This window comes from Salvelinus namaycush, chromosome 42 (genome assembly GCF_016432855.1).
Source record: "Salvelinus namaycush isolate Seneca chromosome 42, SaNama_1.0, whole genome shotgun sequence".
Taxonomy (NCBI): Eukaryota; Metazoa; Chordata; class Actinopteri; order Salmoniformes; family Salmonidae; genus Salvelinus; species Salvelinus namaycush.
Genome location: NC_052348.1, coordinates 6,494,112 through 6,511,828, shown reverse-complemented (window position 1 = coordinate 6,511,828; position 17,717 = coordinate 6,494,112). Strand labels below are relative to the sequence as shown.

Genomic DNA, 17,717 nt, shown 5'->3' with positions numbered 1-17,717 from the left:
AATCCGCTCTCATTGTGTGTTGTCTATTACATGCTTATTACACATGCCCTCTTGTTATACAACGCAATTACCCGGTGTGTGAGAACAGCACTGTCCCAGAATTTTTACCGGGTTGGAGACGTCACGTGAGTTTGAGAGTAACAGTGTGACACAGAAGGGGAAAAAAACGGTCAAATAGTTTCAGCCATCTAACGTAACGGTCATCTGTACTGTAGTCCCTTTGTTTACATCTCTGCATAGTGCACGTTGCACCATCCCACTTGCTAGAGGGATAAATGCTGGGATAGCATGCCCCAGTTAATAGACAGCTAACCGGCGAGCTAGCTAGATAACGGTAAGTTACAGAAGTTCATTTTCGGTTCACGTAGCTAGCTATCGCCCTACGATGTGAAGACGTTTCGATGAAATGGTCAACCATCTCTATTTGACTGGCATGTGTACAGCTATGTTAGCCAACGTCAGCTAGCTTGTCTTTACCAGCTAGGTTACTGCTAGCTGTTTTGATGTTGCTGATGACCGCTAGCCAGTTTAGCGTCTCCTACTGCGACGATTCGGGACAGTGTTGCATGACTCAAAAGAGAGTAGTTAGCGAAATTGCCTTGTGGTGAGTCATTGTATTACTGTATTACCTCCTAGCATCGTATCCTAGCTAGCTATGCTGAATCCGATGAAAATAAAACTAGCTCATCACTGCCCCTAGGATTCCATAGCTCTAGTTCCAGCGTTGATGTACTGTCTCTGCCTTCTAGATGGTAGCGGGGTGAACAGGCCGTGGCTCGGGTGGCTGAGGTCCTTGATTATCTAATTGGCCTTCATGTGACACAGGGTGCTGTAGTTGTCCTGGAATGAGGGCAGGCAGTGCGCCCCCGGTGATGCGTTGGGCTGGATGCCCCACCCTCTGGAGAGCCCTGCGGTTGTGAGCGGTGCAATTGCCGTACCAGGCGGTGATACAGCTCGACAGGATGCTCTCAATGGTGCATCTGTAGAAGTTTGTGAGGGTCTTAGGGGCCAAGCCTAATGTTTTCAGCCTCCTGAGGTCGAAGAGGCACTGTGTGCCGCCTTCACCAAGCTGTCTGTGTGAATAGACCATTTCAAGTCAAATCAAATTGTATTTGTCACATAAGCTGAAAACAACAGGTTTAGACTTTACTGTGAAATGCTTACTTATGAACCCGTTCTCAACAATGCTGAGTTAAAAAGTAAGAAAATCTGCACAAAAAAATGGTAACACAAATAACAATAAACCTGGCTATATACAAGGAGTACCGGTACGAGTCAATGTGCAGGGGAACGAGGTAGTTAAGGTAATATCTACATGTAGGTAGGGGTAAAAGTGACTAGGCAGTCAGGATAGTTAACTTTTTCAGGATCTGAGGGCCTATGCCATTTCAGGTTGTCAGTGATGTGCACACCGAGGAACTTGAAACTTTTGACGCTCTCCACTGCGGCCAGTCAATGTGGATGGGGGCGTGCTCTTTCTGCCGTCTCCTGTAGTCCACGATCAGCTCCTTTGTTTTGTTGACGTTGAGGGAGAGGTAATTTTCCTGGCACCACTCCGCCAGGGCCCTCACCTCCTCCCTGTAGGCTGTCTTGTCGTTGTTGGTAATCAGGCCTACCACTGTTGTGTCGTCAGCGAACTTGGTGATTGAGTTGGAGTGGCCACGCAGTCATGGGTGAACAGGGAGCTGTTGAGGATCAGCGTGACGGTGGTGTAGTTTCCTACCGTCAGGAAGTCCTGGACCCAGTTGCGCAGGGAGGGGTTTAGACCCAGGGCCCTGAGCTTAGTGATGAGCTTGGAGGGTACTATGGTGTTGAAGGCTGAGCTTTAGTCGATGAACAGCATTCTTACATAGGTATTTCTCGTGCCCAGGTGGGATAGGGCAGTGTGCAGAGCAATGGCGATTGCATCGTTCGTGGATCTGATATGCGAATTGCAGTGGGTCTAGGGGGGTGTCGGGTAAGGTGGAGGTGATATGATCCTTGACTAGCCTCTCAAAGCACTTCATGATGACAGAAGTGAGTACTACGGGGCCATAGTCATTTAGTTCAGTTGCCATTCGCTTTCTTGGGTACAGGAACAATAGTGGACATCTTGAAGCAAGTCGGGACAACAGAGTGGGATATGGAGAGATTGAATATGTCCGTAAACACTCCAGCCAGCTGGTCTGCACATGCTCTGAAGCTTGGGATGCCGTCTGGGCCGGCAGCCTTGCGAGGGTTTACGCGCTGAAACGACTTACTCACGTCGGCCACGGCGAACGAGAGCACACAGTCCTCGTGAGCGTCCATCACTATTTAATACAGCCTGTACATGTATCCTTGCTATGTCTTCCTCTACGTAGGTCTGAATACTTAATTATAACAATATAATTAGATGGTAACTAGCTACTATTTATATTAGTAGTGATAGTACTTCCATATATACTAAATTCCATATATACTAGTGTACTACAGCTCTCTGATTTCCTTTTCTTATTTGCAGTACTCACGTGTGTGTGTGTGTGTGTGTGTGTGTGTGTGTGTGTGTGTGTGTGTGTGTGTGTGTGTGTGTGTGTGTGTGTGTGTGTGTGTGTGTGTGTGTTTGAGGGCCCCCGCTACGCCTCAGCTGACTTTGATTATAGGTTTGAGTGACTGTAGTATTTTATCAGTCTCTCTCTCATTACCATCTCTCAATCACATGGGGTGGTATCCTGTTCTCTTCCCCTCATTTTAACTCAATTATTGTCCGGCCATCTGTCCCAGAGTCACATATCGAGAAATGAACTTTTCCGTGTTCAGTAGTTCTCTACATCTCCTCCTGACTGGTCCTATCCCGCCTTACTCTCCATCTTTCCATCTTTCTCTTGATGCTTACAATCCTCTCCGGACGGTCTATATTAGCTTTTACTTATTTACATTTTTGTTACCGTTATTTAACCAACCTGACAGGTAAAATTGAGAAGAAACACCTTTTCTTTTTAGCCTGGTCCCAGATCTGTTTGTGCTCTTGCGAACTCCATTGCTGTCAGTGTCAAGCCAAACATTGACACTCAGGCTATTGTCTTTTTCCAATACTGAATCCATCGGAAGTTTTGAACAGGTCATTTATAATATCTTTTAAAGTTGATTGTTTATTTGACACTCATTTCTACAGGTCGCCATGGGCGCGTTCTTCCGGAGCGAGGAGGTGTGTCTCGTGCAGCTCTTTCTCCAATCGGGGTCAGCCTACAACTGCGTCAGCGAGCTTGGAGAGCTGGGACTGGTCGAATTCAGAGACGTGAGTTCTTAACTTTGACATTTTAGTATTGAACATCTATTGTAACGCTGATAATAGACTAATTAGACAATAAGCTTACTTGGCTTTTAAATGTATAATTAACATCAATACCATAGATATCCTATTAAATTACCAGAGGGGCTATGACATAAATCCTCAGTTCCAGACTGGGGTGAAAATGGCAGCCATTGGGGTCAGTGAGAAATCTAAACCAGTCTAATTGGAATGAATGGCAGTAAATGCATAGATTATGCATTTCCTGCTTCTACTTAAGCAGTAAAGTAAAAGTAAGGTATGTAGTATAACATAAATTGTCTAAGTCCTATCATCAACTGATTTCAGCCAGTGTATGGCTGTGTATTGACTGCATTGTTTGAATGGAGTGTTGGAATATTGTCAGTTAATTTGAAAAAATGATGTAATTATTCCTCTAAGACTGTATGGCTGGCAGGCTAATGAACATACAGTGCAGATAATATTCACATTCATTGTTTTACACAGTTATCTTATTACAGCACTGGTTGACCAACTCCCTTACCAAAATGGCTGACCTTTTAATCCGTCATAAGAAGGTTCACGTCCGTTCTAGTATTCTAACTCCACCTCCTCTTCTTCCTTCTCCTTCTTCTTCTCTTCCCCTCCACTCCAGTTGAACCCCAATGTCAACTCGTTCCAGAGGAAGTTTGTGAACGAGGTGCGGCGCTGTGAGGAGATGGAGAAGACCTTCAGTGAGTCTCTGACCTCTGGCCTTCACACCATACGATCAGAGAGCATCCTCATATGGGATATTCATCAAGCCTCCTCCTCTACATATCCTCACTTCCTCTTTGATAATCTGCATCTGATATCCACTTGCTCCCTCGTCCCTCTTCCACTCTCCTTTTCTGCACATCTTCTTTCCCTTCGCCATCCCTCCATCCACCCTTCTGTTCATCATCCATTCATTCACTCATTCATCGCTCCACCCCACCTTTCTTTCTCTTCATCCCTCTCTCCCCAGCGTACCTGGAGCAGGAGATCGTTCGGTCCCTGTTCCCCCCGCAGGTGGGTCCTCTCCCCACCCCCAGCCCCTTGCCCTCCGCCCCCCAGCCCAGAGAACTCATGGCCATCGAGGAGGAGAGCGAGAGGCTGGCCAGGGAGCTACGAGAGGTGAGAAGGGGAGAAAGAGAAGCTAGGAGGGGGGAGAAAATGGGAGAGGAGTGAGGGGGAGAGATACTGAGAAGGGGAGAGGAACTGTTTTCCTACTTTGAAAATATATCCCTCCTTAGACATTCTAGTCGAAACGTTGCAATTGATTCTACGGGACCATATACAGCTGTACACCAGGTTATTTTTAATTCCTTTCATTGTTTGGGCTAATCATACTGTTCTGCTGTCTGATTGGTCCAGGTGTCCAGGAACAGAGACTGCCTGATGAACCAGCTGATCCAGCTCAGCCAATACAGAGGGGTTCTGATCCAGACACACACTCTCACCGTCTCACAGGTAGGAACGACAGCTCCCAGCATGGTCTCTAATCACCTCACAGGTATGAACTACAGATCCCAGTATTCTCTCTGCTGCTCTGTGGTCGGCCATTGTTGCACTCACACGCTCTTGGAATTATGAGTTTCCAATGTCAAGAAACGATTCAAGTAAACCTCGGAAGTTATTTTCAAACGGGATGGGCCAAGTTTCCGAGGAACTCATGAACACAGCAGATGTGTATGGAAAAGCGTTGATTTCTTTATCTGAAGCTTTCATTCTGATAAAGGACATTGACGGCCGAAACATCATGATTTTACCTCGAATTAGATAAATAAAGGATCAAGATTAGAATTTTAAGCGAGAGTTGCACCTATTCCTTCCAAATGTTCTCATGATTTTTGGTTGTACTTAGCCTCTCATTGGTTGAGCGCCTTGTACTTAGTCTCTCATTGGTTGAGCGCCTTCTACTCATCTCCTATCTCCCTCTCTTATCAGGCTCATCCTCCCTCTACTCTGGAGACTGTTGCCTTACTGGACAACAGACAAGACATCAGGCTGAGGTAACAGACGGACAAATATATATATATATATATATATATATATATATATATATATATATATATATATATATATATATATATATATATATATCAATCAGTGGAGGCTGGTGGGAGGAGCTATAGGAGGACAGGCTCGTTGTAAAGACTGGGACGGAATAGATGGAAATACATCAAACATATGGAAACCACGTTTGACTTCGTTCCTTCCATTCCATTCCAGCCGTTACAAAGGAGCCTGTCCTCCTATAGCTCCTCCCACCAGCATCCTCTGATATCAATGGCTTCATTGTCAATGGCTGCATCTCAAACAGCACCCTATTTCCTATACAGTGGTCTGGCTCTGGTCAAAAGTAATGCACTATAAAGGCAATTGGGGGGCCATAGGTTGCCATTTGGGAAGAACACTATCCAATGGACTTTCCCTACTGGCTTGACAAGCAGCCTAAATATAGTTCGCATTGCAATATATAAAAGAGAATATGTGATAAGCAAAAGTGGTTGCGTCCCAAGTGGCATTCTATTCCCTATGGGCCCCGGTCAAAATACGTTTTACCAAACATCTTTCATCTTTTCTCCTCTTGACACTGGTTGCGTCAAATACGCAACCACTATACAAACTTCATTTGTATAGTCCGGATTGATGCTCAACAGATGGTCACACGATCAATAAACTATCTGTTGATAAGCAACTGCTTTCTAAGGTTAGGGTTAGGTTAAGAATAAGGTTAAGGGTTAAAGTTAGGGTTAGAGTAAGGGTTAAGTTTAGGGTTAGGATAAGGGTCAAGGTTAGGGTTAGAGCTAAGGTTAGGGTTAGTAGATAGTTGGTCGAAATGTTACTGATAGTCAGTAGACAGGCGGACTCTCCAAATAAAGAGTTACCAGATATTTTTCTCTCACTTGTCTTCTTCCGTCTCCTTCCCAGTTTTGTGGCTGGCGTGGTCCACCCGTGGAAGGTTCCGTCGTTTGAGCGGCTGCTATGGCGAGCGTGCCGCGGTTACATCATCGTCGACTTCAGGGAGATGGAGGAGAGGCTGGAGCTTCCTGAAACAGTAAGAAATGACAGGGGGACAATAGAGGGATGAATACAGGAAATAAGGAATAAAGATGGACGAGCAAAGGAAAGAATGTTGGAGGATCATATCCTAATGAGTGTTCCATTATGAAGAAATGACGTATTTCCCTTTCCACACAAATAAGCAAAATTATTTTTTCCCCCTTCTAAATCCCACTTCCTTACTTCATTTTTTACGACCAATCACAGGGTGAGATGGTCCAGTGGACAGTCTTCCTCATCTCTTTCTGGGGCGAGCAGATTGGACAGAAAGTCAAGAAGATCTGTGATTGGTTAGTGAGAGCAGATCCAAAGTTTATAACAATTTTCAGTTACATGTTGAATTTGTCTAATTTATTGTCTAATCTAATGATTCTTGGTCTCCTTTTTTTCTTACCCCTTCTCTATCTCTCTCTCTTCCTGTCTCTCTTTCTTTCTTTCCTCCGTCTCTTTTTTCTTCTGTCCTTCTCTCAGTTTCCACACCCACACCTTTGACTACCCAGAGGGCACGACGGAGAGAGAGAAGATTCTGCACGGGCTGCAGGGAAGGATAGTAGACATCAAAACGGTAAGAAAAGAGAGAGCGATTGAGAGATGGAGAGAGATGGACAGAGACTAGAAGATCATTTTGAGCTGGAACAATCATCTCTCAGTTTTCGGTGTCTTCGTCAGTCGTCTTCGATGTTGGGTGGATATCAGGCCACGCCTGCTCTATCTTGGGCTCCCGAGTGGCGCAGCATCTCAGTGCTAGAGGCGTCACTACAGAACCTGGTTCGATTCCAGGATGTATCACAACCAGCCGTGATTGGGAGTCCCATAGGGCGGCGCACAATTGACCCAGCGTCGTCCGGGTTAGGGTTTGGCCGGGGTAGGCCGTCACTGTAAATAAGAATTTGTTCTTAACTGACTTGCCTAGTTAAATAAAGGTTAAATAAAAAAAATACTCCTATGGCACCACCCTGGTTTGTTAACCCATTCTTCCTCTCCATGATTTATTTCACGTCTCCCAGGCAGGAGGTTCTACCCCAGTGGAAGGTGTTCTATCCATATCATTAGAATGCTTCTCATTCTATTTGTATGGATTCTTATCTATTCTGTGTTTATTAAACCCCTTCCTTCCCTCCACGGTTTCCCTCAGGTCCTCTCCCAGACGGAACATTACCTGCAGCAGTTGTTGTGTCGCTCGGTGGCCGTGCTGCCCCAGTGGAAGGTGCGGGTCCAGAAGTGTAAGGCCGTCCAGGCCGTGCTCAACCTCTGCAGCCCCTCCGTCACTGACAAGTGTCTGATCGCTGAGGCCTGGTGTCCCGTCAGGAAACTGCTACTGCTGCAGAGCGCCCTGATAGAGGGAACGGTGAGAGAGGAGGAGGGAGGGGAGGAGATAGAGGAGGGATGGGCAAATGGCGGCTTCTCTATCTCTCTCTTTCTCTCTTTTTAGCTTTTGTAGGCCCTCGGATCAATTTCCAAAAACATTATTTTTTTTATTTTTTAAGAACTCAGTCGAGGTCTCAACTTACTGTTGCGAGTTAGAATAGTATAATATACAAGGTGCAGTATCGTAATTTGTTCGTGCATCAGCAGTTTTTCTCTCGTTATGTCAGTCACTGACAGTCACTCAATTATCCATGTCAGCTCATCATTTTTAGATTGGTAAGTTAGTCTAGCCAGCTATCAAAATGTGTAGTAATTAATCATGGATGAATACTGACCGGGCACATGCCCAGAGGCCTTGACTTCCAGGGGGCCCTCATTGATATCATATTAAGTCATGTAAAAATGTGCCGACTTGAAGGAAAATTGCTTTGAAACTGCAAAAATGTATCTCCACCCCATGGCAAAATGGATTGAATTGCAGAAAATTAGCTGTAAAACTACAGTTTTGTCCTCTGCCCCATAGCAGGATGGGTAGAATTGCATGCAATGAGTTATACAATTGCTCACCTTCGATGGCCACTGGCACACTGGAGTAGTGTGTTCTTCACGAATGAATCCCGTTTCAACTGTACCGCTGCCATCAGCTCATGTTTCAGCATGATAATGCACGGCCCCATGTCGCAAGGATCTATATACAATTCCTGGAAGCTGAAAATGTCCAGTTTGTCCATGGCCTGCATACTCACCAGACATGTCACCCATTGAGCATGTTTGGGATGCGCTGGATCGACACGTACGACAGCGTGTTCCAGTTCCCGCCAATATCCAGCAACTTCGCACAGCCATTGAAGAAGAGTGGGACAACATTCCACATGTCACAATCAATAGCTAATCCATAGATTAGGGTCTAATTTAATTATTTTAATTGACTGATTTCCTTCTATGACCTGTAACTCAGTAAAATCTTAGAAATTGGGCTCCCGAATGGCACAGCGGTCTAAGGCACTGCATCTCAGTGCTAGAGGCGTCACTACACGTCACACCCGGGCTGTATCGCAACCGGCCGTGATCGGCAGTCCCATAGGGCGGCGCACAATTGGCCCAGCGTCGTCCGGGTTAGAGAAGGGTTTGGGTGGGGGGGGTTTACTTGGCTAATTGTGCTCTAGTGACTCCCTGTGACGGGCCGGGCGCCTGCAGGCTGACCTCGGTCGTCAGGTGAACAGTGTTTCCTCCAACACATTGTTGCGGCTGGCTTCTGGGTTAAGCGGGCGGGCGTTAAGAAGCGCGGTTTGGCTGGTCATGTTTCGGAGGACGCATGACTCGACCTCCGGCACCCGAGCATGTTGGGGAATTGCAGCAATGAGACAAGATCGAAATTGGGGAGGAAAAAAGGGGGTAAAATACCAATAAATAAATAATATATTTTTTTTAATCTTAGAAATTCTGGCATGTTGCATTTATATTTTTGTTCAGTGTAGTTTAACTGCACAAATTGATTGATTGCACAAATCAGTTGACTGCATGTGTGTGTATGGATGTGGGTACGCAGACCCGCAAGTTTACTGCAGCCCCTCATGACCAGTTAAGATTTGTGTGGCCCCCACCCCCATCTAAGTTGCTCTGAGATAGAGGGAGGAATAGACAGGGATGATCAAGGTGAAATAAAATAGGCTTTTGGCTAGGTAGACACATCATAAGAATGTGGAATCAGATTTTGGTGTTAGGATTACTTTAGGCAATAACAGGACTATCTTTCTCTCCCTCTCCCACAGAGGAAGAACGGTAGTGGTGTGGACTCATTCTATAACCGCCTCCCGGACCCCAGCACTCCTCCTCCCACCCTCTTCCATACCAACTCCTTCACAGCCGGCTTCCAGAGCATCGTAGATGCATACGGTGTTGCCAGATACAGAGAGGTCAACCCAGGTATACACACACACACACACACCAGAAAACTCAACAGTCATCCACCAACTCTGTCAACCCTAACTCTCGCTCTCTGTGTATGTTTTGTGTGTTTGTCCCTCCTGTGGCTCCGTCCGTAGCGGTGTACACCATTATCACCTTCCCCTTCCTGTTTGCGGTGATGTTTGGGGACGTGGGCCACGGCCTCCTCATGACCATGGCCGCCCTTTGGATGGTGCTGCAGGAGAGAGACCTCAATCTCAGGACCAACGACAACGAGGTACACACAGCTTACCACTCTCCTTGTGGATGGTACTACAGGAGAAAGACCCCAAACTCAGGACTATTTTATTTAAAAAAAATAAAAAATGTAACCTTTATTTAACTCGGCAAGTCAGTTAAGAACAAATTCTTATTTACAATGACGGCCTACACCGGCCAAACCCGGACGACGCTGGGCCAATTGTGCGCCGCCCTATGGGACTCCCAATCACGGCCGGGTTGTGAAACAGCCTGGATTCGAACCAAGGTGTCTGTAGTGACGCCTCTAGCACTGAGATGCGGTGCCTTAGACCACCGCGCCACTCGGGGGCAACAAGGTAAACAGGAAGAGGGGAGAGCCCTCTAATGCAGGGGTGGGTGACTCCAGGGTGTGTCACCAATCAGGCGCCAGAGGACTGGAGCCTCTTCCCAAACACACAATCATCCCAGTTTCCTGTCTCTAGTTTGTCTTCATGTAAAATCAGTACTGGAAATGAAAGTGTTTCAACTGGCCCAGCCACATACTGTACCCGTCTTAACTTCATCCAACTGAAGAGCAACTCTCTCTCTCTCTTCTATCTCTCTCTCTCTCAGATCTGGCAGATGATGTTTGGTGGTCGGTATCTGATCCTGTTGATGGGTCTATTCTCTATCTACACCGGAGCCGTCTACAACGAGTGTTTCAGTAAAGGCCTCAGCCCCTTCCCCTCGGGATGGCACCTACAACCTATGTTCCAGCACTACAACTGGAGGTAAATGGATACACACACATGTATGCGCACACACACACAGACGCACACACACACTAACGTTGTCCTCTCCATTCTGTGTCAGTGATGAGACTCTGAGAGAGAACCAGTATCTTACTCTGGACCCGAACGTGACCGGAGTGTTCCAGGGACCCTATCCATTTGGCATCGACCCGGTAACTAACTCTAAACTACATCCATCCATCTTTTGATCTATATCGGTTTTGCCTATTTTCCCATTCGACGTCTTTATTCCATACTGAATGAGCCGGCACTGGAAACCCCCATGCAACATGTATCCAAGCTCTTTCATACAGAAGCTTTGGAGTGAGTAGGCTCTGGAAACAGTGATGCAACATCAACATTTTTCAGGACTGAGTCAAATGAAAACATGGCGTTAACATTACGCAATTCCATTTCCTTTTATTGTATGGCGATTACTAACAGGCCTATAACAGTACAAATATGTTAGGTATTGTGCTGGTTTCAACAAGAAATGAAAAGAGAAACAGACTAACCGTAAAGAAACATCCTTGTGTACGGAATACTTGAATTCGACACATTCCAAAACAATGTCTGTTGTGTTCCGTTTTCCGACCTTTGACCTGTAGATCTGGCGGCTGGCCAACAACCACCTGACGTTCCTGAACTCGTACAAGATGAAGATGTCCGTCATCATCGGGGTCGTCCACATGACTTTCGGAGTCTGCCTGTCCTTTTTCAACTATATGTAGGTCTCCACTTCCACTCTGACACAAACACTACAACCCTAAAACCACACCGTCTTTTCCAAGGAGACCGTAGTAACACATCTGATCATAGTCATGCTCTTTGTCTCTCTCACACCCTCCAGTCACTTGAACCAGCTGAGCAGTGTGTTCCTGGTACTGATCCCAGAGCTGTTGTTCATGCAGTGTCTGTTTGGCTACCTGGTCTTCATGGTGTTGTTTAAGTGGGTGGCGTTCAGCCCTCAGGACTCAGACCGGGCCCCCAGCATCCTCATACACTTCATAGATATGTTCCTGTTCACTGAGAATGAGGATAATCCGCCCCTCTACCACGGACAGGTGAGGAGCACGCGCATACACGTTACGTGTGCCGGCAGACAGACTTGCACGCACACACGTGATTGTGGATAGGTGAGTGTACCTGTCCTGTCCACCTAGCTGCATTAAGCTCTAGCAATGGACAACTTGAATGAATGTCTGTTTCTCTTCTGTCCCCCCCTCCCTCCCTCCCTCCCTCTAGATGATAGTCCAGAGGGTCCTGGTGGTGGTAGCTCTGGCGTCAGTGCCTGTCCTGTTACTAGGGAAACCACTCTATCTCTACTACAACCACAGAAGAAGAGCCAACACAAGAGGGGTAAGGTTCTGAGTGAGAGAGAGAGAGACTGGGATTGGAAGTGGATAACTACATTTTTGCTTGTACGCGAAGGAGTCCGACAGCGTTTGTAACATATGCGAACAGTTAAGTGTGTGTGTGAGTGAGACATGAAGTCTGTTTACCCCACTGAGTCATTGGTTCTAGACCTCAGCCCTCTGATTCTAAGTAATAGATGCCACATGTTGTGTGTGCGCGCGACAGGGAGAAGAGCGCCCCCTTGTGACGGACACCAGCTCCATCAACGCATTACAAGGAGACCTGGAGGAAGGAGGAACCAGAGAGGAGGAGGTGAGGAGGGGAGAGGAAGGGGTAGAAAGTAGGAGGGTTCATTTGAGGAAACTGGGTCTTGTTAATTAATGTAAACCGTACCAAAAGGTTTTTCAACTGAAAACGAAAATGGGTGTTTCTAATTGGACAAGGCAGTCCCTCCAGGTTTCGGTCTGTTTTTTTGTTTGGTGTCTAGTGAATATGGACCAGGGCTAAGTGTTGATTTGTGATTCTGGTTTTAAGCCTTTCTCTCCTCCCCTGCAGGAGTTTGATACAGCGGATGTGTTCATGCACCAGGCCATCCACACTATAGAATACTGTCTGGGCTGCATCTCCAACACAGCCTCCTATCTACGACTGTGGGCCCTCAGCCTCGCACATGCACGTGAGTCACACACAAACACACTGTCACATTGTCACACACCCAAATATCTAACACACACACTCTCATAACACACACATAGATTTAAGTTTAAGTCTCCTTTATCTACACACTTGTCAATTGTTTTTCAAATCCATCCTTCATGGCACTGATCTGAAAGAACTGACCAGGTGAAAGCTAGCCTAATGATGAAAGGGGGATTCCTAGTCAGTTGTACAACTGAATGCATTCAACTGAAATGTGTCTTCCGCATTCAACCCAACCCCTCTGAATCAGAGAGGTGCAGGGGGGCTGCCTTAATCGAGCTTTCATCACATGACTTTCTTTCACCTGTCAAGTACTTCCTAATCAGAATAGATGAAGGGCAGGAGACAAGGAGAAGACTAAGGTCTTTTTAAAAAAATTTATTATCAGGAAACCCTTTTTCTATCACCTTTAAGCAATCGAAAGAGAGCCCACATTCTATTCCCAAGTTGACTCCAAATGTGAACGATGCCAACATGTTCTGGTTGTGTCCAAAACTAAAAGGCTATCGGGATGCCATTTTGAATCCAATATAACATAAGTACCTATAACTACTTGTCCACTGATAGCGATAGCTCCTGACTCACTGATACAGTGCCTTCGGAAAGTATTCAGACCCCTTGACTTTTCCCACATTTTGTTACTTTACAGCCTTATTCATCAATCTACACACAATACCCAACAATGACAAAGCAAAAACAGGTTTTTAGAATGTTTTTGAACTGAAATATCACATTTACATAAGTTTTCAGACCCTTTACTCAGTACTTTGTTGCAACACCTTTGGCAGCTATTACAGCCTTGAGTCGTCTTGGGCATGGCGCGTCAAGCTTGGCACACCTGTATTTGGGGAGTTTCTTCCATTCTGCTCTGCAGAGCCTCTCAATCTCTGTCAGGTTGCTGCACAGCTATTTTCAGGTCTCTCCAGAGATGTCCCGAAGCCACGCCTGCGTTGTCTTGGCTGTGTGCTTAGGGTCGTTGTCCTGTCGGAAGGTGAACATTTGCTGCAGTCATAGGTCCTGAGCGTCTTGGAGACAGTTTTCATCAAGGATCTCGCTGTACTTTTCTCCGTTCATCTTTGCCTTGATCCTGACTAGTCCCCCAGTCCCTGCCACTGAAAAACATCCCCACAGCATGATGCTGCCACCACCATTCTTCACCGTAGGGATGGTGCCAGGTTTCTTCCAGACGTGACGCTTGGCATTCAGGCCATAGAGTTCAATATTGGCTTCATCAGACCAGAGAATCTTATTTCTCATAGTCTGAGATTCCTTTAGGTGCCTTTTGGCAAACTCCAAGCGGGCTGTCATGTGCCTTTTACTGATGAGTGGCTTCCGTCTGGCCACTCTACCATAAAGGCCTGATTGGTGGAGTGCTGCAGAGATGGTTGTCCTTCTGGAAGGTTCTCCCATCTCCACAGATGAACTCTAGAGCTCTGTCAGAGTGACCATTAGGTTCTTGGTCACCTCCCTAACCAAGGCCCTTCTCCCCCGATTGCTCAGTTTGGCTGGGCGGCCAGCTCTAGGAAGAGTCTTGGTGGTTCCAAACATCTTCCATTTAAGAATGAGAGAGGCCACTGTTCTTGGAGACCTTCAATGCTGCAGAAATGTTTTGGTACCCTTCCCCAGATCTGTGCCTCGACACTATCCTGTCTAGGCTCACTATGGAAAATTCCTTCGACCTTATGGCTTGGTTTTTGCTCTGACATGCACTGTCAACTGTGGGACCTTATATAGACAGGTGTGTGTCTTTCCAAATCATGTCCAATCAATTGAATTTACCACAGGTGGACTCGAAGTTGTAGAAACAGCTTAAGGATGATCAATGGAAACAGGATGGACCGGAGATCAATTTCAAATCTCATAGCAAAGGGGTGGAATACTTATGTAAATAATTTTTTCATACATTTTTGCGTGAGGATTTTTTATTTATTTAATCCATTTTAGAATAAGCATATAACGTAACAAAATGTGGAAAAAGTCAAGGGCTCCAAACTTTTAACTGGTACTGTACACATAAATGTTAGAAAATTAGGGGTCACTTAGAAATGTCCTTGTTTTTGAAAGAAAAGCAAATTTTTTGTCCGTTAAAATAACATCAAATTGATCAGAAATACAGTGTGGACATTGTTAATGTTGTAAATAACTATTGTAGCTGGAAACGGCAGATTTTCTTATGGAATATCTACATAGGCGTACAGAGGCCCATTATCAGCAACCATCACTCCTGTGTTCCAATGGCACGTTGTGATAGCTAATCCAAGTTTATCATTTTAAAAGGCTAATTGATCATTAGAAAACCCTTTTGCAATTATGTTAGCACAGCTGAAAACTGTTGTCCTGATTAAAGAAGCAATAAAACTGGCCTTCTTTAGACTAGTTGAGTATCTGGAGCATCAGCATTTGTGGGTTCAATTACAGGCTCAAAATGGCCAATTATTTATAGATTTGTGTGACCTGGTGATCAAATAAAAGACATGTATTTGTATGCTCTTTGCTAAATGGAAAAGTGACAGCCTACTTATGGTTCATTCAAGACAACTGGGAACTCAAAAAAAACGAGGTCAAATCATGTCAGCGAGCTTCAGTTCGGGGCTCTAGAAAGATGACAGAGTTTCTGAGTTGGATGACCGTTCAAAATGATTTTTCCCAGTCGGAGCTAGTTTTTCCTTAGTTACCAGTTGTCTTGAACGCACTGAAGTCAGAATTCCCAGTAGTTTTGAACACGGCATAATACCAGTTGTGTGTTGCAGAGCTGTCGGAGGTGCTATGGGTGATGGTGATGCGTATCAGCCTGTCGTGGCAGGGCTACGTGGGATCTGTAGTTCTAGCCGTCATCTTTTCCTTCTTCGCCACACTCACCGTCTCCATCCTGCTCGTCATGGAGGGGCTGTCCGCGTTCCTGCACGCTCTCAGATTGCACTGGTGGGTCACACACCAACACCCTGTTGCCCCTCACTTTGTCATTCACACACCAAACTGTTGCCCCTCAAAGTTCTCTCTCTCACCCCCACAAACACAACCAGTTGATTTGTATCCCACATGGGGATGTGTGAAACTTCTCAGCCTGAAGTGTCGCGGATGGTAAGATGCTTTGGGAGGGCAGTCACGTGTGCTAGCAAAGCAGAGGTCCTTGGTTCGAGCCTCAGCGCGAGTCATGTCAGGAGGAAGTGGTAGTCGCTGAATAAGCAGCGTGACGTCCTTCACGCCACACCATTCTCCATCCCTAATATTCCCATCTTCTTTCTTCCCAGGGTGGAGTTCCAGAATAAGTTCTACAGTGGAACGGGATACAAGCTCAGCCCTTTCTCCTTCTCCATCCTAAACCCGCTATAGGCTTTCAACACACGTCATTGTTACAGAGGAATTGCAGTACCGACACAGATATAGCCCAATAATAAGCTTGCATTGTTTTATATACCGCTTTCAACACAGGACGTTATCTGACAGATGTAGGGTGTTTGGGATGGTAACCTATTCCTTATATAGTGCACTACTTTTGACAAGAGCCCTATGGACCCTGGTCAAAGGTAGTGCACTATATAGGTTTTAGGGTTCCATTTCAGATGCATCCATAGCCTAATAAGCTATTGTTTGATACTAAAAAATGTTGACTTGAATTTTTCTCTCTTAAAAAGGAGAGGAACTTGTGAATATAGTTAGCGTTTAGTTGTTTTGCTCAGGAAGCGGTTTTTGACTTGCAGTTTCTCTTTAACGATGAGCCTACAACAAAGATGGCTACTGTAGGAGTGCACTACATTTCCCAGGGATAACTGGGGCACCATTTTGTGCATGGGAGCTTTCTATGTTATTACCACTTATAAATGAATGCCATTAAAGAATTGTTTTATAATCCCTAAAAGCTTGTGGATTGTCTCTACTTTACTGAAAATCCACTACAATGTTGAGTATGAACACTGCAGCCAACAGACATGATAGTTTACAGTACCAGTCAAAAGTTTGGACACCTACTCATTCAAGGGTTTCTTTACTTTTACTATTTTCTACATTGTAGAATAGTGAAGTCATCAAAACTATGAAATCATGTAGTAACCAAAAAAAGTGTTAAATCAAAATATATTTTATATTAGAGATTCTTCAAAGTAGCCACCCTTTGCCTTGATGACAGCTTTGCACACTCTTGGTATTCTCTCAACCAGCTTCATGAGGTAGTCACCTGGAATGCATCTCAATTAACATGTGTGCCTTGTTAAAAGTTAATTTGTGTGATTTCTTTGCTTAATGCGTTTGAGCCAATCAGTTGTGTTGTGACAAGGTAGGGCTGGTATATTATGGCAAGAACAGCTCAAGTAAGCAAAGAGAAACGACAGTCCATTACTTTAAGACATGAAAGGTCAGTCACTCTGGAACAATTCAAGAACTTTGAATGTTTCTTCAAGTGCAGTCGCAAAAAAACATCAAGCGCTGTGATGAAACTGGCTCTCATGAGGACCACCACAGGAAAGGAAGACCCAGAGTTACCTCTGCTGCAGAGGATAAGTTAGAGTTACCAGCCTCAGAAATCACAGCCCAAATAAGTGCTTCAGAGTTCAAGTAACAGACACATCAATATCAACTGTTCAGAGGAGACTGTGGATTAGGCCTTCATGGTCGAATTGCTGCAAAGAAACCAATACTAAAAGGACACCAATAAGAAGACTTGCTTGGGCGGAAGAAATCTGTCCTTAGGTCTGATGAGTCCAAATTTGAGATTTGTTGTTCCAATCGCCGTGTCGTTGTGAGACGCAGAGTAGGTGAACGGATGATCTCCGTATGTGTGGTTCCCACCATGAAGCATGGAGGAGGTGGTGTGATGGTGCTTTGCTGGTGACACTGATTTATTTAGAATTCAAAAAAGGCACACTTAACCAGCATGGCTACCACAGCATTCTGCAGCAATAACGCCATCCCATCTGGTTTGCGCTTAGTGGGTCTATCATTTGTTTATCAACAGAACAATGACCCAACACACCTCCAGACTGAGTAAGGACCATTTCAGAGTGATGGAGTGCTGCATCAGATGATCTGGCTTCCACAATCAC

The 17,717-nt window shown here is 45.4% G+C and overlaps 1 protein-coding gene across 1 annotated transcript; it reads left to right on the top strand.

Annotated features, from left to right (window-relative positions):
- The first annotated feature begins 189 nt into the window (after positions 1 to 189).
- tcirg1a (T cell immune regulator 1, ATPase H+ transporting V0 subunit a3a) lies at positions 190 to 16,528 on the top strand. Its single transcript, XM_038981888.1, has 21 exons — positions 190 to 334; positions 3,134 to 3,256; positions 3,906 to 3,984; positions 4,257 to 4,405; positions 4,646 to 4,741; positions 5,219 to 5,283; positions 6,206 to 6,332; positions 6,545 to 6,627; positions 6,809 to 6,902; positions 7,473 to 7,685; positions 9,478 to 9,631; positions 9,751 to 9,890; positions 10,466 to 10,623; positions 10,706 to 10,796; positions 11,232 to 11,350; positions 11,474 to 11,687; positions 11,869 to 11,982; positions 12,205 to 12,291; positions 12,535 to 12,655; positions 15,429 to 15,600; positions 15,930 to 16,528. The coding sequence occupies exons 2-21, from the start codon at positions 3,140 to 3,142 to the stop codon at positions 16,009 to 16,011; spliced, it is 2,475 nt and encodes an 824-aa protein (XP_038837816.1). The 5' UTR covers positions 190 to 334; positions 3,134 to 3,139; the 3' UTR covers positions 16,012 to 16,528.
- The last annotated feature ends 1,189 nt before the right edge of the window (positions 16,529 to 17,717 follow it).